At 39.0% G+C, this 16,396-nt stretch overlaps 1 protein-coding gene across 1 annotated transcript in view; it reads left to right on the top strand.

Moving 5' to 3' along the window:
- Positions 1 to 16,396, top strand: part of HERC5 (HECT and RLD domain containing E3 ubiquitin protein ligase 5) — a 47,222-nt gene that overhangs the window by 23,482 nt on the left and 7,344 nt on the right. Inside the window, 6 exon segments of the mRNA XM_045473225.1 lie at positions 471 to 625; positions 7,470 to 7,586; positions 8,656 to 8,766; positions 11,256 to 11,426; positions 14,470 to 14,613; positions 15,187 to 15,353. Of these exon segments, the coding sequence (XP_045329181.1) occupies positions 471 to 625; positions 7,470 to 7,586; positions 8,656 to 8,766; positions 11,256 to 11,426; positions 14,470 to 14,613; positions 15,187 to 15,353 (865 nt within the window).

Raw genomic sequence — 16,396 nt, 5'->3', positions numbered from 1 at the left:
CTTTGCACTAGCCGCATAGAGCCTGCTTTGGATTATCTGTCTCCCTCTGTCTCTGCCCCTCCTCCATGTGTGAAATCTCTCAAAAATAAATATTAAAAAAAAAAAGATGTAAAAACTCATACTGGGTGTGAGAAAAGAGTTGTGTAATTGTGAATAATTCTTAAATCTGGTTTTAAGACAGCATGCTATTATATCTGGGAAAAAAAAAAAATGACTAGTCTTGTTGGGTTTTTTCCCCAGGAATTAATTAGATCATGGTTTTGTTACATTCGAGGGATTGTTTTTTCTAGGTTGTTAAATTCTTAAAATTTCATTGCACTTGTAGTTACTGAAAAGTATTACAAATGAGTTTTTGTAACTGATACATACAACAGTGTTCCATCAGTTTGGGAAACTATTGACCACTTTTTTACCTGTAAGAATCCATGAGAAATTACATGCTAAAAAGTACTTACCTTTGTGTCCCTCAGAGGAGTACTGGGCATCTCTGCAGGAACCTGCTTTCAGCAGGCTGGTCCAGATGTTTAAAGGAGCCATCACTGCTCAACTGCATTACTGGACTGAAAGCTCTGAGGACAACTGTCACGTTAAGGCTCTCCTAGAAATGCTGAGAAAGCTGTACAGGGTGAGGATTCTTTTAGACATTGACAGATTTTTATTTTGCAGTAAAAATTCCGTTGGTTTCAGCTGGCCTGAATCTTAAGCAGACTCCTGAAACATGGCGTTTATATTACTGTTTAAAATTTTGTTTTCTGTGAGTTAAGTCCTGCATATACAGGAGTGTATACACTTAACCTATGTGCAATTGAAGTAATAAAACAGATGTTAGTGTAATTGCTGCCCATGTTAAAAAAGAAAACATTTTCAGTACTTTAGAAATGTCTGTGTATCTTACACCTCCACACCTGGAGATTTGTACCTCCAAAATCCTGGATTTTGGGTTAATCATTCCCTTTATGGTTTTAGTACCGTATATGTCTTGAGAGACTATGTTGTTTAATTTTGCTATTTTTGAAATGTATCTGAGTGAAATGTACACTTACTACATAACGTTTTGCTTTGTAGATTTATCCCAATTAGTATTTATGGATGCATTTCATTTTCACTCCTACATTGTGGTCCATAGCGCGAATCTTAGCATAATTATCCATTCCAGAATTAAGGGAGATATGTAATGGTTACAGTTTTGGGGGGAGGGGTGCTTCTTCTATGAGAAAAGATGCTGCTGTATATATTTTCATACACATACCTTGGCATTCATGGGTCAAAGTTTGGTTTGTACACTCCATACCTAGTTTTGGCATTGATAGATTGTAGGATATGTATGTGTTCTTTATTGATAGTGACAAACTGTCTTCCAAAATGGTTGGACTAATTTAAATCCTTTCCAAGTCACGATGAGAGTACCTGTTGCTCCAAGTCTGGTTTTAAAATTTAGAAAATATTTTCAGTATTAAATGATATCAAATTATGATTTTAACTCTATTTCCCTGGTTCTAATGCATTAGAGCATGTTGTCATGTTTATAATTGCAATATTTGTTTCTTGTGTCAAAGGTCTGTGTGACTTTCATTCAGTTTAAATGTATTTGACTTTTTTTAAATTGCTTATAGGGGTTCTTTTTATGTTGTAAATCAGTCCTTTGTCAATTGTATGTGTTGCAAATGTCATATCCCAGTTTGTAGCTTGGCTTTTCACTTTGTGGTGTTTTCTTTTTTTATCAACCCCCATTCTTAATCTTTTTTTAAATGTTTATTTATTTTGAGAGAGAGAGCATGTGCATGTGGAGGGGCAGTGGGGAGAAAGAGAGGGAGAGAGTCCCAAGCAGGCTATGCACTGTCAGCACAGAGCCCAATGTGGGGCTCACTCTCATGAAAAGTGAGATCATGACCTGAGCCGAAATCAAGAGTCAGACACTTAACCAACTGAGCCACCCAGACACCCCAACCACGTTCTTAATTTTAATACAGATACATTTGATAATCTAGTCTTTTATAGTTTTTACTCTTTGTGTCTTATTCTAAGCTTTTTTTTTCTTCCAAGTTTTTAAATTATTACCATAAATCAGGAGGTCTTTGTGGAAAGGACCAGAGAGTAGTAAGTATTTTAGACTTTGTTAGGCATATCTGTTATAGCTACAACTATTACACTCTGCGGTAACATCATGAAAGCAGCCATAGGCAGTACAAAAATGAATGCGTGGGGGACCTCTGGGTGGCTCAGTAGTTTGAGCATCCAATTGCGGATCAGTTCATGATCTCAGTTTGTGAGTTTGAGCCCCGTGTCAGGCTCTGTGCTGACAGCTCAGAGTCTTGAGCCTGCTTTGAATTCTGTGTCTCTGTCTCTCTCTGCCCCTCCCCTGCTTACTCTTTGTCTCTTTCTCTCTCTCAAAAATAAATAAACGTCAAAAAAATTATTTAAAAAAATTTAAAAAGAGTGGGTGAGGCTGTGTTCTAATAAGATTTTGGCCTGAAAGCTGCTCTAGATAGTCTTGTAATAGAAGTTACAGTTGGAGCCCAAGGGAGAGGTTAAACAGAGTCCCATATAACTATGTCTAATATTTAAAAGGTTAGAAACCTGGCCAAAAAACTGGAATAAATATACTCTGAAATAAAATATTCTCTACCCACCCACCTTGATAAATAAACCTTCCTAATGACTGGGGAGGATTTAAATTTAGAAATCTTGGACTCCTTATGGAGTTTTTCACTGAAAGGTGGAGGTTCAAGGCAGATGCCTCCATATGTCCTCTTCTTTTCCTCCCTTGGTTTTGTCCCACACTAGAGGTATCATGTACCCACGTGTGGCCATATGTCCACAACCCATACGTCTGCATTCTGTCCCTGCCTCCATGACAGCTGCACCTTAGCCACCTTTGGAGCACCAGAACCTAGGACTGTGCTCACCTGTAATACAGTCTACTCCCGAGAAACCACGCAAGGGAAGAGGCCTGTACATGTAGTCAGGGCCCCTTGCTCTGCAGACTTCTTATCTTAGTTTTACTTTTTTGAGAAAGGGCTTGGCTGGAGGAAGGCCAGGGCAAGGACCTATAAGTCATGGATCCAGAGCAGAAAGCCACTCATATCCAGGTCTAAAGGGAGTATTGATTTTGGCTTTGCCTTTCAGAATTTGGTGTTTGATCCAATTGGAAATTTATGTTAAACTTATATTTTATTATTTTCCATATGAAAATAATTACCAAGCATCCCTTACTGAAATCCTGTCCTTTCCCTGCTGATAGGCAATGCAAACAAACAAACAGAAATCTTACTGGGAATTTGATTGGAGTTGCATTGAATCTATATTTCACTTTGGGGAGAATTGATCTCTTTACTATTATGAATTTTCATGGTGTCTGTTTCTTCCACTTATTAGATAGTCTTTAAAGTCTTTCAAAAAAATTGTGTTATTTTACTATGAAAGTCTGGGATATGTTTGGCTAAATCTGTTTCACTATATTTAGTTTTTTTAGATTTTATAGATGGTATCTTTTAAAAATTATATTATCTGTTGGTTTGTAGGGATGCATTAGTTTTTGAATATTTTTTTATAGCCAGCAAATTTGATAAATTTTCACATTCTTATCTAGCAATTTACCTGTAGGTTCTCTTGTATTTCCTGTGCATGCAATCATGTATTTGAAAAAAATACTTTTTTTTCTTTCTAATTCACATACATTTTATTTCTTTCCTTTGCCATGTTGCATTGGCTAAGCCTTCGTGTACCTTGGTACAGTCCCTGTTGAATAGAAGTGTTGGTCATAATAGGTTCCTTATCTTGTTTGTGATTTTATTTATATTTAAGTATTTTATTAAAACAATTTTTTTGTATATGTTTATTTTGGAGAGAGAGAGAGAGACCACATAAGTGGGGGAGGAGGAGCAGAAAGAAAGGGGGACAGAGCATCCAAAGCAGGCTCTGTACTGACAGCAGAGAGCCCAATGTGGGGCTCAAAACCACGAACTGTGAGATCATGACCTGAGCCAAAGTTGGACGCTTAATGACTGAGCCATCCGGGTGCCCCTAAGTATTTTAAGTTATCTCTGTATCCAGCGTGAGGCTTGAACCCCAAGATCAAGAGTCACATGCTCCACTGACTGAGCCAGCAGGTGCCCCTTGTTTGTGATTTTAAAGGAAAAATTTGAATATCACTATTAAATAGAATGTTTAGGGTTTTTGAAAATAACCTATCAAGGATGTTCTTAAATTGTTACCATTTTAAATCCAAACAAATGTTGACTTCCTCCCTTCCTACTGAAATTCCAGTTTATATGTTAGACCATCTCACTCTGTCTTCCATGTCTCTTAACCTTTCTGTCCTATTTTCTGTCTCTGATTGCATCCCATTCTGGATGATTTCTTCAGCCATATCTTTCCATGAATTCTCTTTTCAGTAATTTTGCCTGCCAATAAAACTGCCCTTTGAGTTTTTATTTCAAGTAATTAGTGTTTTTCACTTGCAGAAGTTTTTCACTTGCAGAATTGTTTTTTTGAAACTTTTTATTCTTGGTCATTATTTATGGTATCTTCATCTTGCCTTTATCTTCAAGCTTCCATTTTTCCTTAATTAAATCTCTAGAAGTTATACCTTTGGTATGTGAAGTCTTTACAGGCCAGCTTTGTCCTCTCTTGCTTCTGTTGAATCTTCCTTATAGCGCCTTCATTATTGTGTGTTTTATGACTCTGTGTGTGCATGTGTGTGCGTGTGTGTGTTCATGTTCATGTTCCTTGGAACATTATCTTTTGGAATTCTTTGAGGGCTGTTTCTCCAGGGAGAATTCGCTTCTGCCAGGAGACACCACTTTGGTTTGGTACTACTTTCTTTCTTTTTTTTCTTTTCTTTTGTTTTTTTTTTTAAGTAATCTCTATACCCAGTGCAGGGCTTGAACCCACAACCTCGAGATCAAGAGTCGCACACTCCACTGACTGTGCCAGCCAGGCACCCCTTGACATGTTTTTTTAATGCATTTAGTTTCACCACTTAAATTTAAACTTTTGGTTTCTCTTGGAAACCGAAATTTAAACTTTTAAATTTAAACTTTCGGTTTCTCTTGGAAAACTAAAGCATTTAGGAAAAGGGGTCTGATACTGTTAGTTTTTTTTCAGGTGAGACATGAATTCTGCAATTTGGTAGTCTCCTCTATACCTTACTGTCTTATACTCAGCAGGCCTCATTTGTTAAGACACCATCAAGATCCTGTAGGCATTACATCTGTGATGCCTGGTTTAATCCAATCCCCGTTCAATAAATCAATACAGCTGGGCCCAAAGAAGTGAAAAGAGTTGCTCAAGTAACTTAAAAACAACTTAACCACTTGGCAGTTTGGTACTACTTTAAATTAAATTCTTGATTTGAAGCTCTTTAGATCTCTAGGTATGGTGTGAATGCAGTGTGCGAATTTTCAGGAAAGTCCTTTTGTGAGTGCAAATACTGTAGGTGATATTTTTTCCACAGCTTGGCACCGTTTTAACTAGCTGCAGTTCACTTCATGGGCTTGAGTCAAGGTGTGGGGGTGGGTTGATGTAGGAATGGAGGAAAGAGCCTGTTCATTTCTAGTTTACCCTCACTGTGATGGTTTAGCCCTTTTGGATCCCAGATTTATGAGGTGGTGTTCTATTATTGGCTCTATAATTTGAACAGTCTGGGTTTTGTCTCCTCTCTCCAAAGCCCCAGCCATTGCAAACCGAAGTTCAGGTCACCAGTTCTGGCAAATGTTTTCAAGGCAAATGCCACCTTCACTTTGTTTTTGATGTGATTATTTCATATTTACTTACAGTATTAGTGTTGAATTAAAAATATTTGTTCACACTTTCTCCTGTATTTCTGGTTGTTCTCAGTGAATCAAGGTAGCTAATCTGTCATACTGCTAAACAAAAAGAATTCTGCCACACTGCTAAAAAGCAGTGCCTATCCTTGACTATCTTTAGAAGTTTTATACAAAAGAGAAAGATTAGTAAAAGAAAATAATTTGGGTTTTGAAAACTTGAGAAATTTACTGAAGAGCTCAGGGAAAATGTATTCTAATGAGCTTTTTTCACTTAAAAAAGAGAATCCTGGGGCATGTGGGTGGCTCAGTCGATTAAGTGTCCGACTTCGGCTCAGGTCATGATCTCACAGCTTGTGGGTTTGAGCCCTGCATCAGGCTCTGTACTGACAGCTCAGAGTCTGGAGCCTGCTTCGGATTCTGTATCTCTGTCTCTCTCTGCCCCTTCCCTGCTCACGCTCTGTCTCTCTCTTTTTCAAAAGTAAACATTAAAAAATTAAAAAAAAAAAAATGCTGAGAAATACTGAACACCAAAAGAAATTGTCAAGGGATCTTGCTTTATCCTTTTGACTCTGACAGTGACATCAGATTGTCACTACCTACCCCCCCCCAACCTCAAAAGGGAGACTGCAAGAAACCACAAGGATAAAGCAGTCACTTTTTCCATAATTGGGGATGTTAAGGCTGTTGACTGTGGAAGGCTGAGATCAGCAGGATCCAGAGGACCGTATTCACGGTTGAAACAGCTTCACAATGCTTTCGGTGTTGGTACTGAGAGGCTTGGATCATTTGGGGTCTGGGCCAGGATCAGTAAGAATATTCCAGGTGAGGGGCGCCTGGGTGGCGCAGTCGGTTAAGCGTCCGACTTCAGCCAGGTCACGATCTCGCGGTCCGTGAGTTCGAGCCCCGCGTCAGGCTCTGGGCTGATGGCTCAGAGCCTGGAGCCTGTTTCCGATTCTGTGTCTCCCTCTCTCTCTGCCCCTCCCCCGTTCATGCTCTGTCCCTCTCTCTGTCCCCGAAATAAATAAACGTTGAAAAAAAAAATTTATAAAAAAGAATATTCCAGGTGAATGGTCTTAGCTTACACAGCTAAGAGGGGCTTTTAGAAGACCTGTTGAGAATTAGTCATTTAGGCTAGGACTGTGTCCAACCAGGTCACTCGACATGATGGTCACTCATGTCGAAAGCATCTAGTGTCATTATGAGTGACTTCACTGACTGATGGTTAGCACTATTCCGGGTTCCCATGTACATGTCAAAATAAATAACTCTGATCATCTTAAGGGATGGAAGGCTGCAAAATTCCCCTATGTGTTCAGGAGGGGAATGTTCCACATATGCCTTGCCAGAGGGGAACATCTGTAAATGGTATGCTGTTAAGCTGTGAAGAATATGGCCTAAAATTGGGCCTCAAGACTACTTTGGATTCATACTGCAGTGTATTTTTCTTTGGACCTAAAATTCTTTACAACATTTCTATGAATTAAAAGTAAGTAGGAGTTATCATATCATCAATTTCTGCTATTACAGGTATTGTTCATGTTCCTGAAAATGTGGGGCTTTGTCAGTGGAGGAATTGGATAGAACTTTATTCTGCTCATTGAAAGACTATGTAATTTATTTATTCTGCTAATCTAATTAATAGCCCTAAAGCAAAATTGTCTTCATTTATAAAACTTTCTCACGGGCCGTATTTTATTTAAGGTAAACCAGGCTAAATGTCAACTGCCCGAAAATATTTTCAAAATAAACGAACTTACACAATGGCTTGATTTTTATGGGGATGCATATAGAAGGTCTTCTTGGAGAGTGAACAACTTGGTAAGTAGGGCATGTTTCTTTTTTGCTTTTATTTTTATTTTTTTAAAGATTTAATTTTTTTAAAAGTGATCTATACCTAGTGTGGGACTCGACCTCACAACCCTCAGATCGAGTCACAGGCTCCACTGACTGAGCCAGCCAGGTGCCACAAGTATGGCACGTTTAAAGGAGGAAAGTTGACCATCATTGAGTTAATATAGGTATTTGTGCTATAACATTGTGCATGAGTTTCCAAATATCCTTGTATTCTGCAGAATTGCTCAGTAGGAATAACGGGACTTCTAGGAAAAGCAAGACAGACCCCTCAAAACCAATGCAGTTTTGTAGAACCTTAATGGAAAAGTGGTTGCTACCTTAAATCATGTGGCGCAGCCACAGGCAGGCAGCTTGTGGAGAGTGCCAGAAGAGTATGAATTGCACAAGACAAAAGGGTGGGATTCTGTCACACTCCTAAGTAGAGGACTGGTGATGTGGAGCTCACATAGATGCGAGTGGGGCTCTGCCTGTAGGTACAGGGCAGCATGCCTCATCAGGAGCCAGCAGGACAGGGTACAGCCTTGTTGGTTGCTCCAGGTAGAAATACTCCTTTCTTATTTTCTTAAAATAAAGCTAATGAGCTGTTGCTGCCAGTTCAACAGCTGACCTGAGGTTTTCTCCTTCTCTCTGAAGGCTGTAATTGTGCTGCTAGCACAGACTGGCAGAAATCCTGTATGAGATCCTCAGCTATCCACATTATATCATTCCCCTGTTTACTAAATGCATCTGAACTAATTTGCATTTCAGAAGTGCAGATGGTAGCAGAACATATTCTTTGGGAAAACATCTGGAGTTTATAATTAATTGCTAAATTAAATGAGTGCTGATAATACTAGGTTTATATACCTTTCATTGATATGTACAAAACATTTTCATAGAATTTTATATATTTAAGTACTGCTGACCAGCAATTTGGATTGCTTTGGCTGTAAGAACTGAGACCACAAACTACCAGGGGTTTAAGGATGTGAGCTAAGGTATAAGATTTCTCTGTCCTTTGATTTGTCAGAGTTCTCGTCATTTCTATTTTTAGGACACTTCAGTAGACACTGCGTATCCTGTCATATTCAGTCATTTTCCGTTTATCTTTAATATTTTGTCGAAAATCAAACTACTATATGCAGATTCACTTTTAAAAATACAGGTATGTATGTCTTTGTCTTTGTCTTTATTAAATTAAATGATAAATGCCTTCATAAGTATACAGTATTTTAGGGGTTGATAAGGGAGCTACCCACTGGTAAGACCAATGGTTGTAACATTCATGGAGCTTAGACTAATAAAGATGGCAAGAAAGACGGTCATCATTTGGATTGGCTTGGCCTTGAGGCACATTAAGGCCTCAGTAGTGAAGGGTAGTGGATGGGCAGCTGACCTAATTTGTAGGGCTTTTACTTGAGGTTGGAACCTCTCTACAGGTCTTCTGAATGGGACTTAGAGAAGCATAGCAGACTTGGGTTTGATTGGGATTAGCACCAGTATTTAAGGAGGCCCAGTCTAATAATAGTAATAGTAATAATAATAATAATAATAATAATAAAAACATAGCAGTGGGAATACAGGTGACAGGATTCTTGAAATGCAGACACACATAAATGGATGATACTCTGATGATACCATGATAAAGGTTTGTAAAAATATCCCCTTTTCAATGAACTATCATCAGGTGAGTTGGTTCTGTTTGTCAGCATATCTGGAAAAGTGATTTTGAATTTAAAACTGGACAATTGAAAATGCCTAGGGAGGGGAGCCTGGGTGGTTCAGTCGGTTAAGTATCTGACTCTTGATATTAGCTCAGGTCTTGATCTCACGGTTTGTGAGAAGGAACCCCTCATTGTGTTCTGTGCTGATAGCATGGAGTCTGCTTGGGATCCTCTCTCACCCTCTCTCTCTATCACTCCCCCACTTGTGTGCACACTCTGTCTCAAAATAAATATTAAAATAAAAATTTTTAAATATTAAAAATATTTAAAAAAAGAAAACGCTTAGGGAAGTTTAAGTGCCCAAGAGCCTTAGTTCTTATCACTTTTATATATGCATCCGTGTATGTATATATATGAGTAATATTTAAATGTATGTCATAAAAGTAGATACTTCTACATAATGAAGTTAACCATTATAAAACAAAATAGGAAATTGATTTATGAATATGACCATTAATGAACTATTTAACAGGAAAATGAAAGGAAAAAGATACAAGAAGTTTTTTTTTCACTTTTTCAACTCTTGTAGCTGTTCTCTCCTAATTTTTATTTATTTTTATTTTTTTAAGAAAGAGTGAGAGTGTGAACAAGGGAGAGGGACAGAGGGAGAGAGAGAAAGAGAATATTAAGCAGACTCCATGCTCAGCACCAGTGTGGGGCTCCATCCCACGACCCTGGGATCAGGTTTGACCTGAGCCAAAATCAAGAGTTGTGCTCAACCGACTGAGCCACCTAGGGTGCCCCTCTCCTAATTTTAAACAGGCCTCCAGTAATAATTTTATGGAACTGATATTTGATTGTTGTTTCGTCAAGAGCCTTAGACTTTTCTTTTTTTTTAATTTTTTTTTTTCAACGTTTATTTATTTTTGGGACAGAGAGAGACAGAGCATGAACGGGGGAGGGGCAGAGAGAGAGGGAGACACAGAATCGGAAACAGGCTCCAGGCTCTGAGCCATCAGCCCAGAGCCCGACGCGGGGCTCGAACTCACGGACCACGAGATCGTGACCTGGCTGAAGTCGGACGCTTAACCGACTGCGCCACCCAGGCGCCCCAAGAGCCTTAGACTTTAATGATCTCAAATTGCCATTTGGTCAGATAGATAGTCTTTGTGTGTGTGTGTGTGTGTGTGTGTGTGTGTGTGTGTGTGTGTTTGCGTGCACGCGTGTGTGTGTGTGTGTGTCTTGTCTCTCTTGCTGTCTCCTATATAACTTCTTAGATCATCTTTAAAATCTCTTGTTGGGTTTTCCTCTGAGATTAGGATGACTTCAGAGAGGTCTCTCATGCCTGAATTTTACCTGCAGCATGCTTGCTTGCTTTCTTTTTCTATTTTTTTTTTAAATCTTATTTTAGAGAGCACACAAGCATGGGAGAGGGACAGAGGGAGAGCGAGAGAACCCTGAACAGCCTCCATGCTGAACACATAGCCTGACACGGGGCTCGATCCCACAACCCTGGGATTATGACCTGAGCCGACATTAGTTGGGCTCTCAATCGACTGAGACACCCTGGTGCCCCACCTGCTTTCTTTCTAAGCTACTGAGATTCTTTTCCAAGTGAGAATGTTCTGTTCAGCATACTGCTTTAGTATCTGCTAATTCTTCTCTTAGCCTAATCATGGTAATTAGCTTTGGTAACCTGAAGTATTAATAATTGTGTTTGCAGGATAAAGTGGACCAATAGAGCCCACAGTTGGTCACTTCCCTGCTGACCCTGGTTGGCTCCACAAAGCTTTTCATTCCTTTGGTGTTTCTTCTGCTTACTGAGTGTGAATACTGAATGTATAGCTTCTCTCCAGTGGCATATGTAAACAAAGCTCTTTTCATAAATGTTTGTGATGTGCACTCATGATAAATTGAACCAGTTTATTCCCGTTTGTAAATTCCTACTTAGAGCAAATGGTGAAATGAAGTGAAACATTGGTTTTCCTAGGAGAAAAAATTTAGAGCTTGTATGCGGCTGGCCGGAGTTGTGGAACACGGAAGGTCCGAATTATCTTTGTTGCCTACATTCAATCTGACAGTCAGAAGGAATCACTTGATTGAGGATGTTTTGAGTCACCTAAATCAGTTTGAGAATGAAGATCTGAGGAGGGAGTTAATGGTAAAGTATAATTCTCAATATTTTTGCTGCAGAGAGAAGGAAGATCTAAAAAGATGTAACCGTGGTTCTTCCAGAGAAGAAATTACTTTATTTTTATTTTTATTTAATAAACTCCTTTACAAAGGAGCTCCTAAAGGGCTTCCCTGACCAGGGGTCCTTGAATCTTCAGTCTCTCAGAGACGACAGCTGGAGTTAGAAGCTTATAGTTGGGAACTTGCTTTGTCAGACAAGACCAGGTTATTGAGCTTGTCCTGAACTTTGCCTTTGGTCCACTTCTTCTTTTTGGCCTTGCCCCATATTTGTTCACTGGGTCTTTGTCTTTTTTTGGCTGGCTTTCCAGCATCTTTCTTCTTGTTATCTTTGGGCAGCTGTGAGGAAAAGGGGGAATGCAGCCAGGTCACAAGGCAGCCCCACGCTTGCCCTGTCACTGCACTTCCCACCCCACCCCCCCAACCCCCCCGCCTCGCCTGAGAGGAACTGCTTCTACATATTCTCCACATAGATCGTTAAAAAAAAAAAAATCTAAGACTCATTATGCGAATTTTACCTGTGCCAGCCAGCCAGTCCACAGAATTATTTAAGTTCCACTTTTATATTTCATCCATTTTATTTATTTATTTTTTAAATATTTTTATTTATTTTTGAGACAGAGAGAGCATGAGCAGGGGAGGGGCAGAGAGAGAGGGAGACACAGAATCTGAAGCAGGCTCCAGGCTCCAAGCTGTCAGCACAGAGCCCAACACGGGGCTTGAACCCACAGACCGTGAGATCATGACCTGAGCTGAAGTCAGACCCTAAACCGACTGAGCCACCCAGGCACCCCATATTTCATACATTTAAAAAACTTAGGTAACATTTGATGAACAGCGACCACTTTCCAGACTGTGTGAGGCATTTTGTATGTTATCCTATTTAATCTTTCCAAGAATCTTAAGGAGAAAACAGAGGCTTTGTGACATTAAGGAGCTTGTCCACAGGAGGGAGCAGAGGATTTGATACTTGGCCTTACACAGATTTTAAATAACTCACTGAGGTTTTGAAACTTGGATCTCTAGAAAATGGAAGAGACATTCATCCAAACAAACCAGTAAAAGCTGTGGGTGAAGTGCCAGTGGAATATCCTGACAGAAATGTTAAGCAGGCCTTCAGATAGGAGTGTGTGTCAGTCAGGAGAGAAGATAGGATGAGAGTGGATTTGAAGGTTAAATGCCTGTAAGTGTTATGTGAAGTTTTAAAGAGAAATCAAACATCCAGGGAAAGAGCAAAAAGAACAGAAATAGCACAGAACCACAGGCATTTCTGGTGTTAAAGCAGCAGGAAAAAGAAGAGAGAAGTAAAAACCCAATTAATGCTTTTTAAGAGAAAGCAAGGGAGAAGAGGGTATGAAGAAAGAAGAGGTAATCAGTAGGGTAAAATGAGTTCATAAAATCAAGGAGAGGAGACATGAGAACAAGTCCCTGGAATTGGGGGTTCACAGGTTCCAGGTCCTCTTGGAGAGAGCATTTAAGCAGAGAAATAGGTTTGGAAGCTGGTGTACACAATTCTACAGAATTTAGCAACCGTAGAAGACAGGACTGTCTATATTGAAGACAGGGAATGTTGAGATTTTTCTTCTTCTTTTTTTTAATTAATTTTTTTTTTTTTTCAACGTTTATTTATTTTTGGGACAGAGAGAGACAGAGCATGAACGGGGGAGGGGCAGAGAGAGAGGGAGACACAGAATCAGAAACAGGCTCCAGGCTCTGAGCCATCAGCCCGGAGCCCGACGCGGGGCTCGAACTCACGGACCGCGAGATCGTGACCTGGCTGAAGTCGGACGCTCAACCGACTGCGCCACCCAGGCGCCCCTCTTCTTCTTTTAAGAATAAGGGAGACCTTACCACATTTGTACACCAGAGTGAGGGATTCCAAGAAGGAAAGGCAGGAATGAGCGAGTAATCGGAGAAGTAAAGGAGGGTTATGACAGAATCATCCTAGGGAGGAATTGGTGTCAACAGGTGCCTTCTCAGGGAGTAAACAACCAAGCCAATAAATATCTTATGTGTGCTCTGGTTTTTCAGTTTTTTGAAAATTATTTTATTTCTTTGTTTTTTCATTATGCTCGAGATACTTTATTATATAATAATGATGCCCATTGAGGTGAGATTAGTAGCTAAAGAAGGCTGGCTCTGAGACTTGACAGACCCAGGATTAAATGGAGGCTGCACCTCTTAGCCGTGTGTCACGTTGGGGAAGTTATTTAAATTCTTGAAGCTTTAACTCTCAACAATAGCCAAATTATGGAAAGAGCCTAAATGTCCATCAACTGATGAATGGATAAAGAAATTGTGGTTTATATACACAATGGAGTACTACGTGGCAATGAGAAAGAACGAAATATGGCCCTTTGTAGCAACGTGGATGGAACTGGAGAGTGTGATGCTAAGTGAAATAAGCCATACAGAGAAAGGCAGATACCATATGGTTTCACTCTTATGTGGATCCTGAGAAACTTAACAGAAACCCATGGGGGAGGGGAAGGAAAAAAAAAAGGTTAGAGTGGGAGAGAGCCAAAGTATGAGAGACTCTTAAAAACTGAGAACAAACTGAGGGTTGATGGCTGATGGGAGGGAGGGGAGGGTGGGTGATGGGTATTGAGGAGGGTACCTTTTGGGATGAGCACTGGGTGTTGTATGGAAACCAATTTGACAATAAATTTCGTATATTGAAAAAAAAAAAGTACCAAGAGGAAAAATAAATAAATTCTTGAAGCTTTATCACCTCACAGAATTAATGGGAAGATTAAATATGGTAATACCATGTTGTTCACCAAATACTTGGGTCTACAGATCATGTTCACTGTAGCTTTTTTTTTTGTTTTAAGTTTTATAAAGCAGTCTCTGTACCCAATAAGAGGCTTAAACTCAGGACCCCGAGATCAAGAGTCACAATCTCTTCCAGCTGAACAGTCAGACACCCCTTACTGTAACTATTATTAAATGAGCTTTAATACATAGCAATACAGAGCCCTGGAAGTGATGTGTTACTTGTTCTGTTTCCTCAGGTTTCATTTAGTGGAGAAATTGGGCTTAACTCTGGAGGAGTCAAGGTAGAATTTTTCCACTGTCTGTTTGAGGAGATGACCCGTCCAGAATATGGGATGTTCACATATCCTGAGGAGGCTTCCTACATGTGGTTTCCTGTCAGAGTAAGTCTTCTCCTCTTTGCTTATGGTTATCATGACAGCAAATGCATGTCACATACCATTGAAAATTAGGTTGTCTAGACTGTTTCATTTTAGGAGAGGAATTACTGGTACATAGAATTATGGAGATAATCTTCAATTTTAATAAGGTGATGATTTTCTTTAAAATAGAATCTCTTTTTCGCTGGGTTCCTATTTCTGACTACACAGGAAAATTTAAGCAGTATTTGTTATTAACCATTTATAGAATGTATAGATAAAAAAGAACCCTTCCTTTCTCAGGCATTTTTTTTTTTTGTTCAGTTCTATTTTTCCCAATGAATTTGAAGGCAATGGCTGTGAAAAGAAATTGAGAAAACTTCAGTTTGTATAATTCTATTTCTGTTCCTGTGGCAGAGATTGAAATTGACTTAATGACTATACATAAACTCTAAATATTCTTACGACAAGTTTTTTTTAATTTGTGATTTGATTTTGTGAAAGGGTGAAAAGGTGTACCTAATATAAAAATTTTGTTTTACTTGTAAAAATTATAACACATTAGGTTTTTTGTTTTTTGTTTTTTTCTCTTTGCAGCCTAAATTTGAGAAGAAGAGATATTTCTTCTTTGGGGTTCTGTGTGGACTTTGTCTGTTCAATTTCAATGTTGCCAACATCCCTTTTCCACTGGCCCTGTTTAAGAAACTGTTGAACCAGGCGCCATCACTGGAAGACTTAAAAGAACTTAGCCCTGTTTTGGGAAAGTAAGTAAACATAGTTCTTTTTCTAGAACTCCATATAATATATATTCAGATATAGGCATACCTTTTACTATTTTGTTATGCTTCACAGTTAGTAGCATTTTTTTACAAATTGAAGGTTTGTGGCAACCCATGTCAAGGCATTTTCCCAACAGCATTTGCTGACTTTGTGTCTCTGTGTCACATTTTGGTAATGTTTGTAGTATTTCAAAATTTTCAATTATATTTGTTATGGTGATGTGTGATCAGTAACTAAAACTTGATGAGAACTCAGAGGATAGTTACACTTTTATCAATAAAGTATTTTTAAATTAAGGTATGCACATTGTTTTTTTAGATATAATGCTATTGAATACTTAATAGAATACAATATATGTGCAAACATAACTTTTATATGCACTGAGAAAACAAATAATCCTTTTGACTTACTCTGTTGGGATAATTGCTTTATTATGGTGGTCTTGAACCAAACTACAGTATCTCCAAGGTGTTCCTGTAAATATTTAAACACACACACCCTAATAGTATTTTCATGTTCAACATTGTAGCTACTTTTTTTTTTTTGAGACAGAGAGAGCAAGAGCAGGCAAGGGGCAGAGAGAAAGAGAGGGAGAGAGAACCCCAAGCAGGCTCCACACTGCACAGAGCCCAGTGTGGGCTCAATCCCAGGACATTCCACTAGCTGAGCCACCCAGGCACCCCCATTGTAGATACTTTAAAAAAATTTTAATTTTGGAAAGAATTGTTGGATAATAATTGAACTTTCTAAAATGAAGACAAGTTGATTTTCCTCCTCTCCTCAGTGCTTGCATTAATCTTTGCACTTTACTTGTGTAGAAACAGTCATGGACAGAGCATAAGTTATACCATGGTGCGAAATCTGCAAGTGATGTTTATTTTAAATCTCATTTCATATCATCACCTTTAAAGTGAAAACTTATTTCTAAGTTAAAAAGCCAAGCTACCACCTCACAAAAAAATACTGGTAAGAGAAAGGGGTAATAGCCCTGCTGTATAAAGTGTTTCTATACATCCATAAGAAAAAT

Source organism: Leopardus geoffroyi, chromosome B1, assembly GCF_018350155.1.
Source record: "Leopardus geoffroyi isolate Oge1 chromosome B1, O.geoffroyi_Oge1_pat1.0, whole genome shotgun sequence".
NCBI lineage: Eukaryota > Metazoa > Chordata > Mammalia > Carnivora > Felidae > Leopardus > Leopardus geoffroyi.
This window is presented reverse-complemented; position numbering and strand designations above follow the sequence as displayed.